The sequence below is a fragment of the Hyperolius riggenbachi genome, chromosome 1 (genome assembly GCF_040937935.1).
Source record: "Hyperolius riggenbachi isolate aHypRig1 chromosome 1, aHypRig1.pri, whole genome shotgun sequence".
Lineage (NCBI taxonomy): Eukaryota > Metazoa > Chordata > Amphibia > Anura > Hyperoliidae > Hyperolius > Hyperolius riggenbachi.
This window is the reverse complement of record NC_090646.1, coordinates 85,012,630-85,033,163: the sequence shown is the minus strand read 5'-3', so window position 1 is coordinate 85,033,163 and position 20,534 is coordinate 85,012,630. Positions and strand designations below refer to the sequence as shown.

The following is a 20,534-nucleotide window of genomic DNA, read 5'->3' as shown; positions in this document are numbered from 1 at the left end:
CCGAACAGCCACAAACAACACTTTCGTAATAACGTCTCAGCGCAAAGTAGCGCTGAGCGCATAAACCAGGACTGAGGAGATCAGGACAGGTAGACAGAATGAACGCTTGCTTAACTAGCCACTACTTAGTGACAGCAAGCGTCCACAATAAAACAGACTGGAATGAGGTAGCCAATGCGTTAGCAGCGATGGCGTGCCTCACAAAGACAGGACAGGATAGTCAGGGAATAGCAGGATCAAGATAGATGAACGTAACACAGATAAATATACAATAAGTATGATTTCCTAGCGTATTACAATTACAGCTATCAATGAAACTATTTGTAACGTCTGACTAACATATGTATATATCGGCAATGAACCGATATATGACATAAGCAGGAACTCTGACTAAGACTGGAGTAATACAGGGAACAGGACTCAGAAGGATTCGCTATCTCTTCGCAGAGATGAACGCAATCCACAAACAGGACCAGGAACAGGATAACTAGCTCAGCGTGCTGGAACGCTGACTAACGGAACACAAGATATAAACAGTTCGTGTACGTATATATCAGTGACACTGATGTATCAACGTAACACGAATACAAGGAAAATAATAAACGTGCAAGTATGCGTATATATTGGCGATGAACCAATATATGACACAAGACAAGCAAAGTAACAACTTCTAGAAACAAGAGCAGAACTAGGAGGACTCGCTGACCCCTTCGCAGGAGTCAGCGCAGTCCACACGGACTAGGAACGAGGTGGGGCACGGGCAGAGTAACAGACAGGATCTGAGACTATGGTAGCCCATGAGGCATTGCAGGAAGCAGTTCTTTATACTGAGGTCATCCAATGGGAGCAGACCTGCAGATTCCCACACAAGTGAATGGTAATTAATCACAGGCTGATAGCAGGAAAAGGCAGACAATGATATGCAGCCTGCAGGAAAGGGATTGCCCCTCCATTGCAGCAGACAATGTTTGTTTACACAAAAGCATATTAAACTGTCATTAACTTCAGAGCGACTGCAGATGGAATCAGCAACCAGTTCAAGTGCAAACCAAACTATGCAAGCAAATGCATGTAATGACATTAGAACTGCTTGGTTTGCAATACCACTGAAGTCAGCAGTAAACGCTGCAGAAGCGATCATAACAGTACCCCCTCCCTTAAACGCGGCCTCTGGACGCCTATGAAAACTGACATATTTCTCCTGAACCACCCAAACCAAAAAATCAGAAGTGGGAAATCCAGCAAACTGATCTGACTGAAAATTCATGAAGGTCGGATCAGCCCGACAAAACCAAATTCCCGAATCAGTCTCACCAAAACTAGACCAATTGGAACCAGAACCTACCGAACCATGCCCGTCAGCACTACAAGCCTCAGTGTGATACCCATCGCCTTCCAGGGACTGTCCAAAAACGCCAAAGCCTTTGCAATGCCCACCGGAACTGTCCTTACCAACACAAAACCCACTGTTGAACCAGTCCAAGGTACCAGGACAAGTTTCCTCAGAGATCTCCCAGAACACTTGGAAGCTCCAAAGAGATCCCCACAGGTCAGAACGCCCCTTAGGCTCACATGGAGAACTATCAAGAACCCCTATGGAACCCAGGGCAACTCCAAAGTCAGGGTCACAAGGACAAACATCAAGATCAGGGCTTTTAGGGACCAGAACCATCTCCGGGCATGCAGGCCAACCGGCAACATCAGAACATGTCTCCACTAGGGAAGCACGTGAGCACGCTAACACAGACACATCTGGGCACTCTGGCACAAGAGAAACCTCTGGGCATGTCAAGGAACTGCGAACCTCAAAGTCAGTCAAGACAGGACCGAAACCAGAACTGGGCAAAAAAAATTCATCATGACTAGACTTCACAGTTACTGGATTCTCACTAAAAACTGTAGGATCAGACTTAGATGTCGCTGATTCCAGCAGGGTTATTAACAAATCATGTTCAGGGGCATTTACAAGACAGGGCAAATCTTCTGATGTATGCACTGAACTAGACAAGGTTCCCATAGCTTCTTCTGGACTAGACAGAGACTCATCAAATACACTGGATTGGAGCTCATGAAGGGCTGCAAAACAAGTCAATATTGCAGCAATCCCCACTGAACTAGGCAAAACTGAGAAACTCACTGGACAGGAAGGGGACTCTGGAACTACTGCCACACCGGGCAGAAAACCAGAATTTTCCAGGATACAGGGCTGGGTTTCAGAAACACTCATTAACCCGGACTGAAATTCTGAGATTTCTATTATTTTTTCCAGCGAGTCAGAATTATCCATGTTACAGGGCAAGACTTCTGAAACATTCAGAGGACAGGGCTGGAGTTCCTCGGCTGTTACAACACTGGAGAGGGACTCAACAACATTGGTTAAATCAGACTGTGTACAGGGCAAGGTATCTAACACACTTGCTGACGAGGACAATATTTCAATGGCTTCTGCTTTGCTGGGCAGAAATTCATCAAGTTTTATTAGAGCAGACTGTAATTCCAAAACAGCTGCTAGACAAGTGAATATTACTGCAACACCAACTGAGGTAAGCAGTGCCTCAGACTTCTCTGCTAGAGGGTTTGAAGTATCCAAAGTACTGGGTGAAGCATAAGACTCTGCGACCACAGCTTCACTGGACAGGATCACTGAACAGTCCATATTGCAGGGCAAAACCATGGAAGCACCTGCTGGACAGCATAATGATTCTGTGACCTGAGTTTCATTGGGAAGATCTATTGCACAATTCATGGTACAGGGCAAATTTACTAGAACATTTTCTGAACAAGGTAATAATTCTACAATTTCAGGTTCACATAGCAGATGCTCTGAGCTATTCATGAAACTAGAGCGAGGTGTAGAGACAGGAAGATCAAGACACAAAGTTTGTGCATCTGAAGCACTATTCAATTGTAAAATTGGAAAATTCAGATGCTGGGGTTCTGAGGATTCTAGACAGGATTGCTGGGACTCAGAAACTAATGTAGTGCATCTACTGGCATCTGCTGGATCAGACAGAAGTTGAACTTTATTAACACAGGTAATTTCTGCAGAAGTGTTTGCAGAGACAGGCAAGATTTTTCTGGTGTCTGTTTCACTGAACAAAGACTCATGAGTACTGGCTAGGCTGGACTCAGAAGTCAGCAGGACCTCTGGATTCTCTGCTGAGAAATTTGTGCAGGGCAAAGTTAAGAAAGTATCAGTGGCTTCTGTTTTACTGGGAAGTAACACTGAGTTATCCATGGTACAGGGTGGAGTTACAGGAACATTCACAAGACATGGCAGGGACTCAGTAACTGGAGAAGTGGGACAGTCTCCAATTGACAGTGTGTCTTCCCTGGTATCAACTGATTGAATCGCATAAAAATCGTCCAAAATCATCTTCCACACATCGATCAATGGAACCACAAAGTCATACCCACACACACCAGTTTTTATTAGGTTATAGGCAGACTTAATGCATGCATTCAATACTAATTCACTTTTTGCACTGTAAAACTGACAAAATGAACTTGCATCTTTCTTCCATTCATAGACCAGGGCTTCCATCTCTCCTTTCTCAAATGGAGGATCCCATGCATACTTAACAGCTGAGCATTCCGGCTGATCATAGTTTGCAAATGTGTTAGTGGCAGAAACATACATTGGGTTATTTAGCAGGTGATTGGCCGATTTCTTATTCCTAAGGATCTCCAATACCTGTAGCAAGTGTTGAACTGTAGTGTATGCAAATTTCCCTTGCTGCACGAATAAATTGATCTGTTCAATACTCTGTAATATATCTTCATAATCATATTCAGATAATTCATTTAAACAAGAACTTTTATTTTCCCTGGCTAGCAATGAAAGTTCATTAGTAGTTTCATAGGCCCATTTGACTCCCCTGAATGGTGACTGAATTTCATTATCTGCTACTAGCGGAGTCTCATTACAGATCTGATGCGCAGTCGCCAAGGGCAACGACTCCGCTGATTGTAACGCTTTTCTTTTGGAGCGTTTACGTTTGGCTTTAGACCCTGCTGCCTTAGCAGAAGAAAAGTTATCAGAACAATTATCTGCTTGCTGATTATTTTTGTAGGCAGTAGAAGGAGCAGCTGATTGACAAGCTGCCAGGAGCTTATCAAAAGGGCTAGGCAAATCGGTTTTGCGCAGCCAGCTATGGATCACAAACGCTAGAAATTCCAGTGGTCTCTCTTTTAAATTGGTATGATCCAAGACATCGTACGCCCACTGGAACAAATTTCCCTTAAACAAAACATAAATTAACTGGGGGGCCCACGTTGAAACAGGAGTAGCCTGGAGCTCGGGATTGGCCAAAAACCTGGTACATTCAGAAAAAAACTCATTTTCTGTTTCAGAATTTAGTTTCTCAAATTTCTTAAAGGAACAGGAACCATAACAAACAGTGTCATTTTTGCTGGGAACCCCCCCCCCCCCCCCCACAATGGGGATTGGTAATGGGGCTACCATAATGTTAAGCTTGGAGGTGTATTCTCCACAGTCAGCATGCAACACATAAGCTGACGTGAAGGAGGTACACACACTAGCACAAGGAATCAGGATATCCCCAGTTTAGTGGAGGAGAGGACTGACTCCAATAGGAGATTGTGGTGCACAGAGCCGGTGCAGATCCGAACAGCCACAAACAACACTTTCGTAATAACGTCTCAGCGCAAAGTAGCGCTGAGCGCATAAACCAGGACTGAGGAGATCAGGGCAGGTAGACAGAATGAACGCTTGCTTAACTAGCCACTACTTAGTGACAGCAAGCGTCCACAATAAAACAGACTGGAATGAGGTAGCCAATGCGTTAGCAGCGATGGCGTGCCTCACAAAGACAGGACAGGATAGTCAGGGAATAGCAGGATCAAGATAGATGAACGTAACACAGATAAATATACAATAAGTATGATTTCCTAGCGTATTACAATTACAGCTATCAATGAAACTATTTGTAACGTCTGACTAACATATGTATATATCGGCAATGAACCGATATATGACATAAGCAGGAACTCTGACTAAGACTGGAGTAATACAGGGAACAGGACTCAGAAGGATTCGCTATCTCTTCGCAGAGATGAACGCAATCCACAAACAGGACCAGGAACAGGATAACTAGCTCAGCGTGCTGGAACGCTGACTAACGGAACACAAGATATAAACAGTTCGTGTACGTATATATCAGCGACACTGATGTATCAACGTAACACGAATACAAGGAAAATAATAAACGTGCAAGTATGCGTATATATTGGCGATGAACCAATATATGACACAAGACAAGCAAAGTAACAACTTCTAGAAACAAGAGCAGAACTAGGAGGACTCACTGACCCCTTCGCAGGAGTCAGCGCAGTCCACACGGACTAGGAACGAGGTGGGGCACGGGCAGAGTAACAGACAGGATCTGAGACTATGGTAGCCCATGAGGCATTGCAGGAAGCAGTTCTTTATACTGAGGTCATCCAATGGGAGCAGACCTGCAGATTCCCACACAAGTGAATGGTAATTAATCACAGGCTGATAGCAGGAAAAGGCAGACAATGATATGCAGCCTGCAGGAAAGGGATTGCCCCTCCATTGCAGCAGACAATGTTTGTTTACACAAAAGCATATTAAACTGTCATTAACTTCAGAGCGACTGCAGATGGAATCAGCAACCAGTTCAAGTGCAAACCAAACTATGCAAGCAAATGCATGTAATGACATTAGAACTGCTTGGTTTGCAATACCACTGCAGTCAGCAGTAAACGCTGCAGAAGCGATCATAACATCTGTTCTTTGCTGACACATATCGTTACACATGTATTATGTTAAAACTATAATGGCTGAAACCTGAGAAATAATAGATTTTTTTCAATTTTTTCTTATTATTCCCGGTAAAACACAGTTAGAATAAAATAATTCTTAGAAAAAAGTACCCCCAAAGAAAGCCTAATTGATTGCGAAAAAAAACAAGATATAGATTGTTTCGTTGTGTAGTAATAAAGTTATAAAAGGAATAGAAGGAATGCTGACAGGTGAAAATTGCTCTGTTTTTTAGGGGAAAACGAAGTGGTTAAACAAAAAGATAAATAAGAACAAAACTGACACATTTTTATAAGCTGGATAAATTTTGGCAACATGCTGATTTTATTCCATTTTCTAAAATGCTACATAACAAACAACTAACTAACTAACTAGACAATCAAATACAACTATAGCTACATTTGCTCACTTTGAAATGTTATTTTGATTTGAGAGATTGTTCAAGAGCATCCAAACATTACAGATACTGTTAAAACAATAAAAACTAAAAAACAACCAATTGCTGACAAAAGTCCAAAGGAGACATCTCTAACAACTTTCAGAAATGACATAAATAAGACAGCGATGCCAGAGCCATTTAAGCTCTCAGCAGCGGCTTATATCTGTGCAATGCTGTGTACCTGAATGGACTATGATGCGGAGCAGTGCTTTTCAGCGCTGCTAGATTTGGGCGCAGCCGGCGCCTCCATAGACTTCAATAGGAATCATTCCTATTGAAGTGCTCAGTGAGTAACGTCGGCTCCGTCAGAAGACAGAGCCGAAGTTGCTTAAAAACATAATAATTCGGCCTCCAGCAATCGCTGGAAGCCGAATTATTTCATTTCCCTACTATCCATGTCGGCCTGGAGGGGGAATAGTAATTAAATCGGCCCGGACTTGTGCAGAAGCAGGATCAGCTATATAACGCTGTATCCTGCGCCCAAGTCTACCGGCGCCGATTTCAAATGTACGCCTATGATGGGCTGTCTTCAGAACATAAGAGAGCAAGCAAATCAGTGCAACACTTGAATGTAGAGATTTCTTTTTTTTTTTTTTTTGCTTAATAAGAGCTGCAATTTAGCTCTTGGCTGGGCACCGTGACTAAAATAAGAGCCGTAAACCAGTATGAGCCGGTCCTATCTCGTACCGCGGTTTCCCAGGGTTACAGATTTGATGATGTAATAGAAATTTACATGCCGTGTATCAGGTGCTGATGAAGGCTCCGGCCTAGCTGTTGCTTAGTGATTAAAAAAAAAAAAGTCACAGCAAACTGGATAAGTATAAGGTTACAAAATAGCACTTGTGAAGCTTGTTCTACTTAACTTGCAGCTCAGTCATGCATCCCCAGGACTTTCCAGAGGTCAAAGTCACTTTCAAGGGAACCTACAAACGCACAAAGCTCTCCTTGTTAGGGTGAAAGGCTAACGTTTAATACACTTGCTAGTCAAACTCTACATTCGTTCTGCTTATCAGTAAACAAAAAAGGCATCATGCAGTAACATACCTAATGTGTTCTATATCGTGATTGCAAAATCTCTGTGTATGGGACATTTAATCAGTCATAACACACCGCATTGACTACTTTCTTAAAGGGACCCTGAGTGGTAATTAGTGCTGTCTTTTTTTTTTCATGTTTGCCAGTAGTAAAGATGATTATTTGCAGACTGATTGTGGCTCAAACAATATGAACAAATTACATGGCGAATATCAATTATTTCTTGATCCCTCTTATATTGTTTTACTTTTTCTTTGCAATGTATTGATTTATTTTTACCACTTTTCGCTAAAGCATATAGTAGAATGCAGTAAACTATTCAGGATACCCACTTTTACATTAAATATCCTGGTTTCAGCATCAGAAACACTTCCTATAGCTATACAGGATCTTCTCAAAAAATTAGCATATTGTGATAAAGTTCATTATTTTCTGTAATGTACTGATAAACATTAGACTTTCATATATTTTAGATTAAAATACACACAACTGAAGTAGTTCAAGCCTTTTATTGTTTTAATATTGACGATTTTGGCATACAGCTCATGAAAACCCAAATTTCCTATCTCAAAAAATTAGCATATTTCATCCGACCAATAAAAGAAAAGTGTTTTTAAAACAAAAAAAGTCAACCTTAAAAATAATTATGTTCAGTTATGCACTCAGTACTTGGTCGGGAATCCTTTTGCAGAAATGACTGCTTCAATGCGGCGTGGCATGGAGGCAATCAGCCTGTTGCACTGCTCAGGTATTATGGAAGCCCAGGATGCTTTGATAGCGGCCTTAAGCTCATCCAGAGTGTTGGGTCTTGCGTCTCTCAACTTTCTCTTCACAATATCCCACAGATTCTCTATGGCGTTCAGGTCAGGAGAGTTGGCAGGCCAATTGAGCACAGTAATACCATGGTCAGTAAACCATTTACCAATGGTTTTGGCACTGTGAGCAGGTGCCAGGTCATGCTGAAAAATGAAATCTTCATCTCCATAAAGGTTTTCAGCATATGGAAGCATGAAGTGCTCCAAAATCTCCTGATAGCTAGCTGCATTGACCCTGCCCTTGATAAAACACAGTGGACCAACACCAGCAGCTGACATGGCACCCCAGACCATCACTGACTGTGGATACTTGACACTGGACTTCAGGCATTTTTGCATTTCCCTCTCCCAAGTCTTCCTCCAGACTCTGGCACCTTGTTTTCCGAATGACATGTAAAAGTTGCTTTCAACCGAAAAAAGTACTTTGGACCATTGAGCAACAGTCCAGTGCTGCTTCTCTGTAGCCCAGTTCAGGCGCTTCTGCCGCTGTTTCTGGTTCAAAAGTGGGTTCATGCTTCCATTTGCTGAAAAGCTTTATGGAGATGAAGATTTCATTTTTCAGCACGACCTGGCACCTGCTCACAGTGCCAAAACCATTGGTAAATGGTTTACTTACCATGGTATTACTGTGCTCAATTGGCCTGCCAACTCTCCTGACCTGAACCCCATAGAGAATCTGTGGGATATTGTGAAGAGAAAGTTGAGAGACGCAAGACCCAACACTCTGGATGAGCTTAAGGCCGCTATCAAAGCATCCTGGGCCTCCATAACACCTAAGCAGTGCCAAAGGCTGATTGCCTCCATGCCACGCCGCATTGAAGCAGTCATTTCTGCAAAAGGATTCCCGACCAAGTATTGAGTGCATAACTGAACATAATAACTTGAAGGTTGACTTTTTTTGTTTTAAAAACACTTTTCTTTTATTGGTCGGATGAAATATGCTAATTTTTTGAGATAGGAAATTTGGGTTTTCATGAGCTGTATGCCAAAATCATCAATATTAAAACAGTAAAAGGCTTGAACTACTTCAGTTGTGTGTATTTGAATCTAAAATATATGAAAGTCTAATGTTTATCAGTACATTACAGAAAATAATGAACTTTATCACAATATGCTAATTTTTCGAGAAGATCCTGTACAGTATATTGCTGTACATTGTATGCAACTCCGCCCTACTGGCCCATACACACGAGCTACAACTGTTGCTGGAAACACATGGCGCGTGCATGTTGCGGCGACAGGTCCCCCGTGTGTATGAGGCGCGCGCAAGCAACTGTTGCTAATCAGAGCTGTCCCCAGGCGATTGACTTGTTCAATCACCGGCAACAGACGTTGCAGGAACCGTTGCTAGTTTCAAGTCGGTGCGGTCGTGTGTATGCTAGTCTCTAGCAACTCTTGTGAGTCCAACAGTTCATTGAACTTGCGACAGAAGTTGCTGAGCAACAGTTTCCGCTATGTTGCAGACAGGTTGTTCCCGCGTGTATACAATCATCGCTTGTATACAACTGTCGTTGCTGGAGACTTTCAACTGTTGTTTGTCTCCATGCAACTGCAGACATCCGTGCCTCGTGTGTATGTAGCTTACTACCAGTGATGCTTGTGGTGGCTCGAGCCATAAAAAAAAAAAAAAAGCAGCGACAGCTCGTCGCCAGGTCCCTCTGTGCTACAGCCGTACACACGGCGCGCAGAGGGACACAGATTCGGCGGAAGCTGTCGCCGAAGGTTCCTCCCCCCCGCCGGAAGCTCCATACATTGTGTATGAAGTTGCTGTCGCTAGTTCGCATACACACGGCAGACTAGCCACAGTTGCGTCGATGTTGCGGCGACAGCTGTTGCCGGCGATTCGCCTGGCGACAGCAGCGACTAGCGACGGTTCGGGGTGCGCGCCTCATACACACGGGCGACCTGTTGCCGCAACACGTGCGTGCCACGTGGTTGTGGCGACAGTTGTAGCCCGTGTGTATGAGGCTTAAGCCTAGACTGCTTAGATACCGTAGGGGGAATTCTTACCCCCAGAGCATTCTGGCAAACCAGATATATTTTGTACTGGCTTAGGAATTCACAGAAACAAACAAGAGATCACCTGCCAGTACTAAAGATGTTGCCTGTAATACATTTCAGAAAGTAAATCAGGGATAGAAATGATTTTACAATGGGCAAACAGTGACTTATAAATGAATATTGTAAAAAAAAAAAAAAAAAAGTATCCATTATGTTATTTTTTACTACAGTTCCGCTATAAAATGAAAGGGATCTACCGATCTGCACATAGGCAAAATGGTAAGATTTAATTCCCCCACAGACAAGTGATTTATTCCGCAGATGAGAGAAAGCCCTGTTACTTTCTTTACCTTGATGTGGAAAATATGAACTCCCTCCTGGTCACCGTGCTTCAGCTATTTTTGTATTTCTTTTTAAGCTGAATGATTTCTGTTTTTTTTTTTTTTAGTTTCCAAGGTAACAAATTGACAAATGGAAGCTGAGTAAATACAAAACACACTTCTAGTACATTTCTTTTAAAACCAACAATGGCAGTGTAATCACTGACCATGTTTTTAACCTCCTGCTGCAGAAATTAAAGGATCTCTGTAGAAACAAATCTGAATACTATGCTACCTCATTTAGTCATTAATTTACTGCTGGCAGCATAAATACTCAGTATACTATGTGACAAAAAAAACCCTGCTCAGCCACAGCATTATCCAGTTCCTGAGATTTCCCTATCTGTCAGTAAGGCCAGTTTCACACTGTGCTGTGTTTTGTTTTGTTTTTCTTAGCATAGCAGGGATCTGATTGTAGGCTCCTCTGGGGACAGTTAGTGACATGACAGCAGGGATTAGATTGTAAGCTCCTTGGTGAGTGTCACATTCAGTGACAGGCAGCTCAGAGATCACTGTAAGTGCCCATTCGCTGCCCCCCCCCCCCTTGAGTGCAAGATCTGGCTGTTAGTAGCCACCCACCGCTATGGGCAAACTCTGCATAGCAGGCTGAAAGTTTGGCAGGCTAACTGCTACTACCATCCTGCTACCCACAGTCTGCCCCTTGCTTTCCTGGTGCCTTAGGCCATGGCCTTTGTGGCCTTGCCTGCAATCTGGCCATGTTTGGGGGTTGCATGGAGGTTGCACTTCCATGTTGTTTACATGGAAATGGTAAAATTGGTCAGTCATTGGCCAAACAAAACTGGATGTGTGTGTCAGATCAAAGGGTCAAATCAATAATTTCCGACAAGTCAGATCTGTTTTTCTGATCGATTTTCCCATCACTTCTATACAAAATGGATCGGAAATCAGTTCGAAGCTGTTGTAAATTATTGATTCGACCCGACGATCTGACAGGATATTGCATGGTGTGTACCAGGCATCACTTACTCTCTCCCCTCCTCCTTCAGAATCACTAGGCTCTGGTACTGTGAATACCTATTGATTTCCCCAGTACTCTGCATACACACCACACACCCCTCCCCTGAGCTCCAACCCTTACAAAGGAGGTGTGTAATACCGATCAGGCGACCAGGCTGAGGAACACAGGAAAACTTTAAAAGTGGTGAACACATTAAGAAACTACTACCCCCCTCCCTTCCTAAGTACTATGATTGCTATAGTCATTTCTCTGCCTCTAGTGTGGGGAGTGAGGTCCAGCCAGAAAACTGTCTTTTTAAACATTCTCAGTCATGAGCCATGACCAGGCAGTTTCTAGGCTAAAAAGTTCACAGGTTTGTGAAAACCATTTGCGATGCAGTGTTTTGCAGTATGAGTTGGCCCCCGGTACTAAGTAGCCAGATGTAGCCACACCCACCTCCAGTATAGGTAGCCAGATGTCCCATAAGTATAAGCCCCACCCCCAGGGTTGGTGGCCAGATGTGTCCCCAGTTTAGGTAGCGAGCTATAGGTGCCTCAGTATAGGTAGCCAGGTATAGGTGTCCCCAGTATAGCTAGCCAGGTATAGGTGCCTCCAGTATAGGTAGACAGGTAGAGGTTCCCCAGTATAGGTAGCCAGCTATAGGTGTCCCCAGTATAGGTAGCCAGCTATAGGTGTCCCCAGTATAGGTAGCCAGGTATAGGTGCATCCAGTATAGGTAGACAGGTAGAGGTTCCCCAGTATAGGTAGCCAGCTATAGGTGTCCCCAGTATAGGTAGCCAGCTATAGGTGTCCCCAGTATAGGTAGCCAGGTATAGGTGCATCCAGTATAGGTAGCCTGGTAGGGGGCGCTGGTATTATGAGATGGAATGCAAGGGACCAGGAAGTAAGTACATGCGGCACATGGATCCTGACAGCGTAAGTATTGTAACCTGCTCTGCATGCTCCTGTCTGTGCCTCCCCCCCCCCCCCCCCCCCATGCAGCTGCGCACCGGGCAGAAACGGCACTAGATGTAATACCTGCTTATGCTGTTAGAGTAAAAGCATTGGTCCATGTAGAAGACCGTGACTGTCTCACAGTACAGACAGACCTCCCCTCTCCAGTGCGAGCACAGAGTATGCAGGAAACTACATGAAGCTGGTATAAAAATAGGACCTACTTGCATTTAAAAAAAGTTCTAAAATCATTCTTAATTGTACACAAAATTGGATTCAATTGTGTTTCTTTTTTGATAAACTTTCATCATTTCGACCAAGTTTAAGGCGTATTATATGTACCTTTAGTTTCACTCCATCCTCATGTTGTAAAGATTCCATAGTGTGTTTGACAAGTTCTGCAATGGTGAAAAACACTTGGAATGAAAATGGCTTATTAAAAGATATTATGGAAAAAACAACAACATGCCTCAGCAATTCTATTAATTGTAGCAAATTTGTGAGTTAAATCAATGTCTGATTAATCACTGCAGAGAGGCGTGATTTCTTTGTGACTGTAAGCACTGCTCATTTAGTGAATGTTCTCCGCAGGGGATATTATGAGTGTAAAATGCCACCAGGTTTCCTGAGAATAAGGGGTGTAATTAGCTCCTATCGCTGGCACTAAGTATTCCGCACTCTAAATATGTACTGGGTAGTCATAAAATGCACAGTGTGACATTCCACTGTAAGAGAAGACTGCTAATTATATAAAATAATAAGAAGCATTATATTTATTCTTGGAGAGACTCATAATTACTTTCACTGAGTGAGAAACAGACATGGCTTTATAGCAGAGGTCTGTACACATGCAATATTATTATCGCAGCATTGCTGTTTAAATAATGAGCAGGTGAGAAGCCGGGTTCTAGAGAAAGCAAAAACACAAATCCACAGGCACAGAGAAGAGAGCCCTGCTTGGTCAAGCTTTATATCAGGCGTTTTCAACCAGGGTTCCTTGAGTACTCTGTAGGGGTTCCTTGGCATTTTCCATCATCGTGGGGGAAGTATAATACAGCACATTATAGGTAGGTGGTACTGTAACAAGAAGCACTAAATTGGGGGTCAGAATAATGATAAGCACATTTATTAAAAACACTAGAATAAGGAGGCAATATAATGGACGCTGTAATAGGGGGTAGTGAAAAAAATAAGCCATGCCTACTTTTAAAGTCCACGCCTCCTACAAAATAAATGCAGGGGTTCCTTGAGATCCCAAAATTATTTGCAGAGTTCCTCCATGGTAAAAAGGTTGAGAAAGGCTGCTTTATATCATAGAGATGGGGAACACCAAGAGAGAAAAGAGCTGGCACATCCAAAGTTACCGGTAATCTTTATTGGTTCCTTGTAAAGGAACCAATGAATATTCATTTCGGATGTGCAAGCTATTCTCTTTGTTGAATACTGCATAGAGGGCGTCATACATCTTTTTCAGCTGTTGCACTTACTTTAAAAACTATGGGTTTGATCCTTAAATTGTACCAGAGACGAAGCACCCTCATGTATTTTACCATATTTATCATTGGGAACATTAGAGAAAACACCCACCCTGCTCTCTGTTTCATCCTTCACTGTTCACCCTGCTTGTTATCAGCCCTGATAAAATCCCAGACTGAGCATTCAGTCTGGCTTTGCTCAGGAATCATTATAGCTAAGTCTGTCTTCTCTGATGTCTTTTCAAGCCCAAGCCTGCCCCCTTCTAGCTCTGCTTTCCTGTTCTGTATACTTGCGGCATCACAGAGAGCTGTGATGAGATGGGAGGAGCTGCTAATGTAAGGGTATATTGAAAAACTTTTTTTTATCTATATTTGTTAGTCATAAGATGTTTTTTAGAAATGGTGATTTCATTTTGCAGCCCACTAAATAATATGCTTTTCTGATGAACTGTGTTTTGCATGGAGTTTTAGTAAAAAAAACCACAAAAAACAGCACACCAGAGCGGCGAAAAAAACAGGTATTGATTTTTTTTGTTAAATCTAACGAGTGATATGTTTATTTTGTGCCAGAGCGTTCATCTCTGGTTTCCTTTAAGTGTGTGCGAGACAATACTACAAATGTGATGGGGAACACAAAGGTCCAATTTAACATATAGTCCAGTCTGATTGATTTTGCTGTGATTGCCACATATAATGCAATGCATCCTGTGGACTAGGCGAGAGGAGATATGATATGAGAGAGGATATGCAGGAACCACACAGTACCACGGTGTATCACATGTCCAGAGTCACTACAGCTCCTCTGAAATGGTGTGCATACCGACCTACAGTTTTTCCTATTCATTGCTCCTATGTGGCAACTAGGGACACTAGATATAATAAGTAATGGAGAAATCAGTTGCTATAGGTGATGAAAGCAGGATATACTAGATATTAGTATTAGTAATGGAGAGAGCAGTAGCTAGAGGTATTCGCTGTCCGAGACACTAGGTACAATAAGTAACAGCGAGAGATGTAGGTAGAGGTTATGGCCATTGAGGACACCAGGAAAAATAAGTAATGGAAAGAGCTAAAGAGATGTAGCTAAAGGTAATGGCCATTGGGGACACCAGGTACAATAAGTAATTGAGAAAGCAGTTGAGAGGTGATGAAAGTAGGATACACTAGATATTAAAAGTTATGGAGAGAGCTATAGCCAAAGGTTATGGCCGTTGGGGACACACAAGGTACAGTAAGTAATGGAGAGAGCTGTAGCCAGAGGTAATGGCCATTGGGGACATGAGGAACAATAAGTAATGGAGAGAGCTGTATCTGGAGGTAATAGCCACTGGAAACATGAGGAACAATAAGTAATGGAGAGAGCTGTATCTGGAGGTAATAGCCACTGGAAACATGAGGAACAATAAGTAAGGGAAAGAGCTGTAGCTGGAGGTAATAGCCATTGGACACATAAGGAACAATATGGAATGGAGAGAGCTGTAGGTGGAGGTAATGGCCATTGGAGACATAAGAAACAATAATTAATGGACAGAGCTGTAGCTGGAGGTAATGGCCATTGGAGACATGAGGGACAATAAGTAATGGAGAGAGCTGTATCTGGAGGTAATGGCCCTTGGGGACATGAGGAACAATAAGTAATAGAGAGCTGTAGCCAGAGGTAATGGCCCTTGGGGACATGAGGAATAATAAGTAATAGAGAGAGCTGTGTCCAGAGGTAATGGCCCTTGGGGACATGAGGAACAATAAGTAATAGAGAGAGCTGTAGCCAGAGGTAATGGCCCTTGGGGACATGAGGAACAATTAGTAATAGAGAGAGCTGTAGCCAGAGGTAATGGCCCTTGGGGACATGAGGAACAATAAGTAATAGAGAGAGCTGTAGCCAGAGGTAATGGCCCTTGGGGACATGAGGAACAATAGGTAATTGAGAGAGATGTAGCTGGAGGTAATGTCCCTTGAGGACATGAGGCACAATAAGTAATGGAAAGAGCTGTAGCTGGAGGTAATGGCCATTGTAGGCATGAGGAACAATAAGTAATGGAGAGAGCTGTATCTGGAGTTAATGGCCCTTGGAGGCATGAGGAACAATAAGTAATGGAAAGAGCTGTAGCTGGAGGTAATGGCCATTGGAGGCATGAGGAACAATAAGTAATGGAAAGAGCTGTAGCTGGAGGTAATGGCCATTGGAGGCATGAGGAACAATAAGTAATGGAAAGAGCTGTAGCTGGAGGTAATGGTCATTGGAAGCATGAGGAACAATAAGTAATGGAGAGAGCTGTAGCTGGAGGTAATGGCCCTTGGGGACATGAGGAACAATAAGTAATGGAGAGAGCTGTAGCTGGAGGTAATGGCCCTTGGGGACATGAGGAACAATTAGTAATAGACAGAGCTGTATCCAGAGGTAATGGCCCTTGGGGACATGAGGAACAATAAGTAATAGAGAGAGCTGTAGCCAGAGGTAATGGCCCTTGGGGACATGAGGAACAATTAGTAATAGAGAGAGCTGTATCCAGAGGTAATGGCCCTTGGGGACATGAGGAACAATTAGTAATAGAGAGAGCTGTATCCAGAGGTAATGGCCCTTGGGGACATGAGGAACAATAAGTAATAGAGAGATCTGTAGCCAGAGGTAATGGCCCTTGGGGACATGAGGAACAATTAGTAATAGAAAGAGCTGTATCCAGAGGTAATGGCCCTTGGGGACATGAGGAACAATAAGTAACGGAGAGAGCTGCATCTCCAAATCAGAATAATTTTTTTTTACCAAGCACAAGTGGGTCGTGCTGCCCAGCTTTGGATTTGGCACATACGGGACTCAAAGTAGGAGATAGGAAACACAATATACAGCAATGTAAGCAAGACACATTAAAGGGGCAGTGATTCACTAGACAGAATATCAACCACAAACCTTAAGGGGGTAAAAAGGGAGGGGAAGAGCAATGGTGGTGGTGGGGGAATGGAGAGATTTCAAGAGGTTGACAATCGAGGCGAAAAAACGGTTTCTATGCCTTGCGGTCTTGGTGGAGATGGCCTGAAACCTCTGTGCAAGAAAAGTGCGCCGCCCTCTACGTATCTTTCCAGGGACTGCTGCAGCGATACGTAGAGGGCACACTTTTCTTGCACAGACTGGCCCTGACTGGCCATGTTACAGGACCAAGTACCGAAGAGGGAGAAGACTGAGCGAACTGTGTGCATGGGGCTGGAGGAAGCCCCAGGTATGTATAAAACTTTTAGTTGATCTCGCACCCTAATGATATCAGCAAATGCCTAAGTATACAAGTGTGCTTATTCTATAGTCACATTTTCTTGTTGAGAAATGCAGCTCCTTTTTTATGTTCTTTTAACAATAACTGTAGGATACAAAATACACCAACCTGCAAATTTCATCATCTGGGAATCATCAACTTCAAACATCAATTCATCATGAATCTGTGCAATAAGCCTGAAGGACATTAGACAAGACATGGTTTTAAGATAATTCATTCTTCTACACAGTAACAAAAATATTCAGCATAAGAATAGACAGTTTATGTCTAACAGAGGGAGAGGTGCACATGGTTCAAAGGTCTGCAGATAAGCAACAGCATAATTACCTTTAAAGAAAAAAATTTCTTTGTTACACCTGATACAAATCGTGCAATAAATCTGCAGTGTGTCTACGTCCTGCTTTCATAGAAGCAGACAGAGTTAATGTCCTGTGCTTAGAAATTAGCTGCTCTGCCAAGGCTGTCAGCTGACACAGCTGAGAGATCAATTACAGTTGTGATTAGTGACAGGTGATATGTTCAGATCATTTCAAAGCATGTGAAGTATGTTTCAGAAACCGAATTTCATTCTTAATATGATATGATGTTGTCACATAACGTAACTGACCTGGCTGTTAGATTTGAAGATGTTATGATGCAAGAGGATATTTTGATCATTGCAAGTTTGCAGAGGTCAGCAGCAGAGCCTTGAGGGAAAAGTGAACATTAAATATTCTTTACTGTACATAATCTTCAGGGATAATCTGTAATATTTTACAGAGCTTACATATTGGATGGATAGATAGATAGATAGATAGATAGATAGACAGATAGATAGATCCCTCTTTGATCAGATTCGATCACAGAGGGATCTATCTGCTGGTCGATCTGGTGGCAATTGACCAGTGTATGGCAGCCAGATTCTATAGATAGATCACTAATTTTCTCTCTTGAATTTTCTAGCCTTAGGCCTCGATTCATAAAGCATTCCCGCATGCGGATATGCTGAAAACGGCACACTTTACCGACCACACAGCAGAATCTTTATTCATTAAAGGCTTTTTCCGCATGAAAAGCCGACATTCGCGAGCAGAGTGATAAATCACCGCCTTGCGCGGTGATTATCATAGCAAAAGTAACAAGTAGTCAATTCATAAAGATTAGAGGTAGCGGTATGCGGACGGGTATTACCGCTACCTCTGATGTGGCGAGAAGCGTGCGGAATACAGTGCAGTGAATGGGACAGACCTCCCAAGCAGCTGCAGAGAGAACACCGCACGGAGGGACTCCGCCTGCTTCTCCTGTTTCCGCATGCGTAGGACAGCCTAACGCTAGCCTACAGCGGAATATCTCCGCACGCCTGTCACATCTAGCTACATTTTTATGAATTACCACCCTGAAGGCGGAAATACCGACAGCGGTGTTTCCCCGCTCGACTTTCCCTGCTCGACAGCACTTTTTTGAATCGAGGCCTTAGAGTATGTGTGACTTTACCTTGTATAAACTTATTTATATCATCACCCAATCATCAAAAAAAGTATTACAAAATATTCCTTATGGGCGAGAGTCACTGTGCACGTGTGCGCAAGTGGGTTGGAACTGTGACAGCGGTTTATTGTGACATCAGCGGTGTCAGGCCAGGGGAAAAACGCTTGGTTTGGGACCATTTCAAATGACCTGTCTGCCGTTCCCACAGCAGTGTCTCTTTGCAAGGAGGAGGCCCCCCTCTTTTGACCGGAGGCTGACTTTTGAAATGTTCGACACTGGCTCCTTAAAGTGAACCTTAAAACCTTAAGTCAGAAAAAAGAGGGTTTTACTAACCTGGGGCTTCTACCAGCCCCCTGCAGCAGTCCTGTGCCCTCGCAGCCACTCACTAATCCTCTGGTCCCCCGCTGCCAGCTAGTTTCGTTTTTTGCCGACAGGCTCGTCAGGACTGGCCACGCGTAGCTTTTTCCGCATTCCCGACTGCAATTAGCACTATTGCGTGCCGCAACGCGTACACAAATGCACTAATTGCAGTCAGGAATGCGGAAAAAGCTACGCGTGGCCAGTCCTGTCGGGCCTGTTGGCAAAAACGAAACTAGCTGGCAGCGAGGGACCAGAGGATTAGTGAGTGGCTGCGAGGGCACAGGACTGCTGCAGGGGGCTGGTAGAAGCCCAAGGTGAGTAAAACTCATTTTTTTTTTCTGACTTAAGGTTCACTTTAATACAGTCACTGCTGGGAGAACTGTAAAGTATTAATTTAGCTATTTAAAAAGAAAACAGTTTGCCAAAAGTACCTTACACTAACTACTCTTGTACCTATAAATAGGCAGGGCCGGTTAAAGGTACGATGGGGCCGCAGGGTAAAGGTAACCTGGGGCTCCCCAAACTGGCTGAGGTCCCCCCATCTCCCCCCTTAATTCCTATGTGCTCCCTGGGCCCCTGCACAATACTAGCATTGTCCGATGCATGTTCTGCATAAGCCTACTGACATGTGCCTGTCACAAGAGGCAGGCAGCTGGAAGGAGACCAGGAGCACGAAGGAATGGATCAACACTCCAGCTGCCGGGACAGCCAGGTGAGACACGGATGCTTTTTGAACGCTATGCAGAATCGCAGATGCCTACAAAAAAAAGGAATGGCCCCATAGACTATCATGGTTTGCGTTTTCCCAATGTGGCAAAATGCTGCAGATTTTTTACAAGTGTGATCTCTTCCTCTCTCAAACCTTTACTGCCTAAATCTGAATATCTTTACCTTGAATCACAAAATTGACTGCCTGCCTTTCAGCTTGGGCCCGTAAGCTGTAGCTCCTGGAATTGATGTGGGGAAGAGACCTCTTGCGTCCCATCAGAGAAACCACACGTCCTGTGCATAGATATAAAGCGTGTAGAATAAATGTAAAATTGGATGAGACAAATGTCATGTATTATGCTTGCGAATCAGTGGCTTATTACTCAAGAATTATAAAACAGGTTTATTAAATGTAAACTGTTATTTATAGAAGCACATAAAAGCCAATGTCTCTTTTGCTAACTCAACAATGGTACACAAAATTGTGATGTAACAATGCAGAGATAAATATAGCAGATGAGTCCACATGGTGGTGGAGTAGAGCACACTGGGAGGAGGGCCCTGCCAAATAGGTTTGCAATCTAAGGGTTGCAGTGAGGGACACATAAGGGAGGGGGTTGGAGCTATAAAGATGGCGGGTAAGCAATGGTAAACAGATGGGTCTTTAAAGTAAAACTGTAAAAAAAAACAAAAAAAAACCCAGCCCCTGGGGAGAGGGGGTACTTATCATGGGAGGGGGAAGCTTAGGGGTCCTCCTGAGGCTTCCCCCATCCTCACCCTTCGGGATCCAGCGCTGCCAGCCCCCAAACAGCGTTGATGTAAATATTTACCTTTTGCCATCCAGCGTAGGCACAGCAGCAGCTTTCTGAGGGG

At 43.4% G+C, this 20,534-nt stretch overlaps 1 protein-coding gene across 1 annotated transcript in view; it reads right to left on the bottom strand.

Annotated features, from left to right (window-relative positions):
* Positions 1–6,107: 6,107 nt before the first annotated feature.
* The window catches only part of POLN (DNA polymerase nu), a 149,343-nt gene continuing 134,916 nt past the window's right edge, over positions 6,108–20,534 (bottom strand). The window contains exons 23-28 of the mRNA XM_068276030.1: positions 19,845–19,955; positions 17,734–17,812; positions 17,235–17,302; positions 12,731–12,786; positions 6,759–7,168; positions 6,108–6,435 (exon numbers count right to left, since the gene is read on the bottom strand). Coding sequence (XP_068132131.1) covers positions 7,100–7,168; positions 12,731–12,786; positions 17,235–17,302; positions 17,734–17,812; positions 19,845–19,955 — 383 coding nt within the window. The 3' untranslated portion in view covers positions 6,108–6,435; positions 6,759–7,099. The remainder of the gene's footprint in view (positions 6,436–6,758; positions 7,169–12,730; positions 12,787–17,234; positions 17,303–17,733; positions 17,813–19,844; positions 19,956–20,534) is intronic.